The 5,847-nt window shown below is 40.4% G+C and overlaps 1 protein-coding gene across 1 annotated transcript; it reads left to right on the forward strand.

Annotated features, from left to right (window-relative positions):
* Nucleotides 1-1,476: 1,476 nt before the first annotated feature.
* LOC142338086 (dual serine/threonine and tyrosine protein kinase-like) lies at nucleotides 1,477-5,307 on the forward strand. Its single transcript, XM_075387718.1, has one exon. The coding sequence runs from the start codon at nucleotides 2,632-2,634 to the stop codon at nucleotides 5,305-5,307; it is 2,676 nt and encodes an 891-aa protein (XP_075243833.1). The 5' UTR covers nucleotides 1,477-2,631.
* Nucleotides 5,308-5,847: the final 540 nt, after the last annotated feature.

Here is a 5,847-nt window from a genome sequence, read left to right on the forward strand (position 1 = left end):
GACTCTTTTTTCCACGGTGAAAATTGCCTGCACGTTAGCAATAAACTCAATTTCGGAATGAGGGCAAAAAAAGTTCTGTAAATGTATCTGATAGCAATACAGTTCAAAACAAAGTTGTCGTTAATAGAGTTCAGACGATTGAAACGGTGATTGAAAAGCACTAAAAATCAACTGCAACTGGAGAAGTCGTGTACAAAAAAACATTAAAGAAACGAAATCTGCCAATCAATAATTTGCCCGAAAATTGTTCCTTGACTCGTGGCGCGTCATCAAATGGTCTCAACAATAAAAATGAAAAACATGGAGATTAATAATAGCCTCATCATCAATTTGCGGCCATTGAACACGTTTCAATGCAGAAAAAGGATTTTTAGGAAAGCTCCATTATTAAAATATACATTTATCAGTGGTCATTGTCCGTGACGCTGAAACGCGGATGAGCGCCAGAATGGGGGCTCTTCAACTTCGATAAAAACGCTGAGCTGGGCTCAGGGTAAGGCACATTGTCTTCTCCTGAGCCCAGCTCATTACGCCGGTACCTGTTTACCCCTAGACCAAGGTTCAAAGCCGACTGTTGTCAGGCGTTTTTGCCGCACACCATTTTTAAGGCATCTTAAAACATGCAAAGATTGGGAGCTTAATCATGACAGTAGTTTCGAATCATATTTCATATATAGTTAAAGATAACATAAAAATGACTAAGCTATTTTTATCAGTCTGCATGAGGTGCTTCTTGGGCTGGGCAAGCTCCAATCTTTTTGATTGCGCATTATGAGAAAATAGACTAGCTTTTAGTCAAATATTAATTATTAAATATAGAATAATTTGTCATAGAAAATTTGAGCATCGGAATCTGAACTAAGTCTTTCGAATCTTCAACACAAGTTTGATCCCAATTGAAAGAGACAGCACCACTCTTATTCAGCAAAGACTCTGCCTGACGTACGATTTCACATGATACAAATTGCCCGAGGAATTGTCAAAGTTGGAATTATATCTTCTTTTATAATCACAACTGATCTGTCCAGGGCTCATTAATATTGAGATATGTAAGTCTGATTCCTCTGTCCAGAAGCTATATGGTCTCTTTCTTCTTCGCTCGGCTACAAAACAAACATCCATGTTTGCCCAGGAGTCAACCTTTACTTGCATTGCCCTTGTTACTTTGTTCCAGATTTGAACTCAAAGCGATATCAAAACTTTCAAATGTCACCCGATTCGCAAATTAGCATGGGGGTGTAAAGTAGAGAAATAATAATTTTGATGTGTCAATTTATAGATTGAATATCCGGTTGGTATAGATGCCCGTTAACGTATTTCTGGTCAAATAAGCTGCAAAATGGTCAAATGTTTGAACTGAATTAAAATCGACCAATTTCAGTTTCAATCACAGTACTTAAGCTCAACTCCTATTTAATTTTTGAGATGTGAAACGCTAAACATATCTCCGGAAGTTCAAAAAGCCACTCTTGTTGGTAGACACTTTCCACTTTGATAACTTTTCACTGCGGTTTCAATTGAATGAATTACCCTGACCAATATTTAGAAGTAAGTTGGGTCGATTATAACCTCCAGTAGTTATGTCTCAATGAGACATAAATCTACATTTGCAAACTTGTCAAACAACCCAATCGTCTAAGGTCATTTTATACAGCTGCAATTTTGGCCTCAGCCATGGTTACAGGCAGTCAAGTTCACCGCATTTTACCTTTTGATTCCCCAACTGTTTGTTAATATCAACAAAATGGTAAAAATGCCAGACAGCTATTAGCTAAATTTGGTCATATCTGGAGCGATCAAAACCTTTGAGCTCGACGAACAGATCGCTAGATAGATATAGATAGATAGATAGAAAGATATAGATAGACGTCACTTGCAGCGTTTGGATTGAATGTGTCCGAACACTGTTGTTTGCGTGTAGAGCACAGTGTTTAGCATAGTGTTGGTTGATACTGTTCTTCGAATGTGTTGAAAGTTTGCTAATCGTTTTCGAACAAACAGATCAAACTGATTATTGTTTGAGTTGACGACCATCTTCGAAACAACTTGCAAAACTAACACTAGTTATAACTTATAACTAATCGATCGAGATATTTCAGTCTCCTCTTGGATGCATATGTACTAATTTCTCAACTAAGCGGCCCTTAACCTAGTATAGTTTATTAGATATTGCATTTCATTGTTATTATACCTGATGCTATCTCAACTGGCTACTATCAATCTCATGCCAGAATCTTACCAAATGATCCAGCTAGCACGTGATAATTAGAACTACACATACACACACTCTAATACCATCCAGCGACATATTTGATTGTTACTCTATCACCAATCGTCCTGTGGTGTGATCTACTGTGTCACTTTCAATTAAATTAATACAAGATATTTTCAAACTTAAAATTATAACCAAAACTTGTTCGAAAGTGTCAAAATTAAAACTTTTAAGCAGAACCTATTTACGCTGGTCTTTACCCCTGATTAACAAAAGGGTCAACAACTATCAGTACGTGAAATTTTGAAATTGATGTGGATTAGTTGGGAGAATAAGTTAGAGAGAACTTAGCCTCAGGAACCCAGGCAATTATCTCAAATAAACTGTTTATTGCTTGATTGCAAGTAGTGACTAGAAGAATGAACATAGACCGTGATAGACAGAATATTGCGTTGAAGTATTATCGAAAACTGTCAGAATATGAGCTGAACAGCAGTCGCAGCATAACTCCCATTTCACAGTCCAAAAACCCTCAGATTCTATCAGCCCAATTGTCACACGAGTTCAACGCATACTTCCGACTTATAAAGAGGATCAGAAGTCTGACAAATGGAAGTGTGGCTCTGTTTCAGGAGCTGGAACAGAACAACGTCTTTCTGGATAGCTATGCCCAGAGTAAGTTCCTCACTTCGTATAGGAATGTGATGGCGGATGCCTATGAGAAATACTCCACCCACCATAAGCTAGCCAGGCCCCCATGTATTATAGTATTTGGACAAGATAGTGTGGCTAAAGCTAAGATAGTTAAAGAACTGTTTGGTCAAGAAATTCTACCTTTGAGACCTTTGAATGAACAATTGGAAACGCAACGCATGGTCAAGTTCAGATACGGCACTGCACAAAAGTACAATATCTCAATTCCCGGTTCATATTTGGAGGAATACGATTTCATAGAGATGAGACATATGCTTAACAAGGGTCAGTCTCCAAACACAACTACCACCCCCAACATGGCCTCCCCCCTAACTACATTCGCACCCTATGACGAGTACCGACTACGCGGTGCTGACCGCCAAAATCTGGACCTGTGCAAGACATTCCTAGAAATCAAGCTACCTCATGCCCTACTCCAAGACGGAAGTCAGGTTTTCGTGTCTCCTTGCAATAACCCACACGCCACTACAGCTCAAATTCATAAGGAATGCATTCGGGATGTTTGCCCAGTGGCTATTTTTGCTCTGAGTTCGGACGTTCTTAGTGTTGAAGATGTTAAAGATTTGAAAGTAGCGCGAGAAAGCGACCCGAACATCGAGTACTTCTTCGTGAACACAAAATCACGGGTGCAAAATGACTTGACGGAGTCGGAAGATCACGCGATCAAAGATGGTGTCGTGAAGCAGTTAAGAGAGCTGGGCTTCAATGTGAACCAGATAGCTATCACAAAGCTACAGGATCTTACAAATGCTGACTTGAACCCAGCCACACGACTCAGTTCTATTTCAGTTCGCAAATTCGCAAACTCGGCTCCTCAGGAACCACATGAAGAGTACCCGTTTTTACCTTATAGCAACCGACCCAGATCAACTGTTGAAAATAACCCAAAAAGAATCCAGCTGACGCCTCTGTTTGCTGAAGATATCAGTTTTGACGAGGACACAGGGATTGTTGATCTGAAAAGCGATTATGCAGGCGACCTTGAAACTTTTCCCGCCTTTATTAAGTTCCTTAAAAGGTGCTTGAATAAAAACTTGATCAGTCTTTCAAACGAGGTGTTCAGATCTCACCAACATGCATTGCAAAGTATTGTTTGTGAGGGGTTTCAGATTTCACGAGACAACCAGGTTAACTACGCACGGTTGAAGTTTGTGAAAAACTATGAGAAACGCGTCTTCAAAGCTCTGAAAGAAGTCGTGAACCAGAAAGAAGACGAAATCCGTGAACGAATTCGCAGTACCATTCAGGAAGTCAGATCTACAGTAATTGAAGAAGCGCAAAAACACGAGTTTGTCTCTATATCAGATTCATCGAGGCACCGGCACCATGTGAAAGTTTCGGAGTTGAACAAATGTGAGCTAGAGATCCAAAACTTGACATTGCAAATTTTGAATACAAAGATAGTGGCGGAATTAACACATTGCATCCCAGAATTGCAACAGCCATTTAGAGATGTGATGGAGCGTACGCTAGACACACTGGAGAGGACAGCATACTCTAACACTGTTAGATTTGAAGACATAAACATCAGCTGCAAATTAGCTTTTGGCCAGTTGATCGATTCTGCTAGCTCAATCGAAATCAAACCGTCTTCTATTTCTCAATACAGAAAACGTGTGTTTGACTCTATCCGGTTCGCCTTTAACTTTTGCTCCTTTAAAGCACTTCCCTTACCCAACCAACAGTGGAGTCGGGATGTAGCTGACCAGACGATAAGTTGTCTGAGCAATACTAAGTTGACTCAGTTAATCTGTTCACAGTTCAACACTATAGTTTCCGATTCTCACACTCATTTCCAATCAACCGTTAGACAGCTCCAAAATCGCTTGGACAAAATTTCAGAACAGAGTCAGAACCAGAAGTCAAAGCTACGCAAACAAATGTCTCCCAAAAGTGCCAAACTGGCAATAGAGTCCGTGTCTCTCCGGGATGCGATGTTGTACGGGATGCCCAAGGTCACACGGGAACTGGGTAGAGGTCAATACGGGGTTGTGACATTTTGTCCTCAGTGGGGAAACTGTCGTCCATGTGCTGTAAAAAGTATCGTGCCCCCTGATGAGAAACACTGGATTGACTTGTCGATGGAGTTTTACTATGCCAGGAGTTTGCCAGACCATGACCGGATAGTTAAAATTCGAGGCTCAGTCATAGACTACATGTACCCAGGGGGAATGCCGGCTGTGCTGCTAATCATGGATTATTACCCCAGAGATTTCTACACAGCAATTAAATACCACATACCTCTAACTGATAGGCTGGTTGTGTCCATAGACGTGGTGGAAGGATTGAGATTCTTGCACAGTCAAGGTATGTCAACTGTTTCCAACACGGGTCGAGGTTTTTGGGTGAATTTTTGTAAGAAATGCGGTGAAATTTTGTAAGAAATCCGGTGATTGCGGTGAACGCGGTGAAAACAATATTTCACCGCTTTTCATCGTATTTTTTTTACAAAAATTCACCGCTTTTCACCGCATTTCTTACAACATTTCACCGCATTTACTTTCCAACAGTTTAATCAATCTGATTACTTCACAAGGAATATAACAGACGTAAGTGACAGTTGGCGTATTGGATTAAACAATTAGAGGCACGAAGAAGGCAAGAGGTGCGAACCCCTGTCAGGAAGCCGCTTTTTTGTAAGAATACTGAGAACGCGGTGAAAACAAATAATTCAGCGCGCTTCACCGCATTCACCGCAAAAAGATGAAAGAGATACGCGGTGAACATTTTTCTCACCTCAATTCACCGCATTTCTTACTAAATTAACCGCCAAACCTGGACCCGAGAATTTTTCCACGTAAATAGAATGCCCCTTTTGACAATTAAATGCGCTTATTCGCCATAAAGGGCGGTGTTTGCAGCGATAACGGTTTTTCTGCATTATAAGGAGAGATTACTGTAACAATAGCCATTATTTTACG

This window comes from Convolutriloba macropyga, chromosome 4, assembly GCF_964194025.1.
Source record: "Convolutriloba macropyga chromosome 4, txConMacr16.3, whole genome shotgun sequence".
NCBI lineage: Eukaryota > Metazoa > Xenacoelomorpha > Acoela > Convolutidae > Convolutriloba > Convolutriloba macropyga.

Excerpts from the sequence above, each read along its gene's own strand:
- LOC142338086 (XM_075387718.1), top strand. The coding sequence starts at position 2,632 with ATGAACATAGACCGTGATAGACAGAATATTGCGTTGAAGTATTATCGA.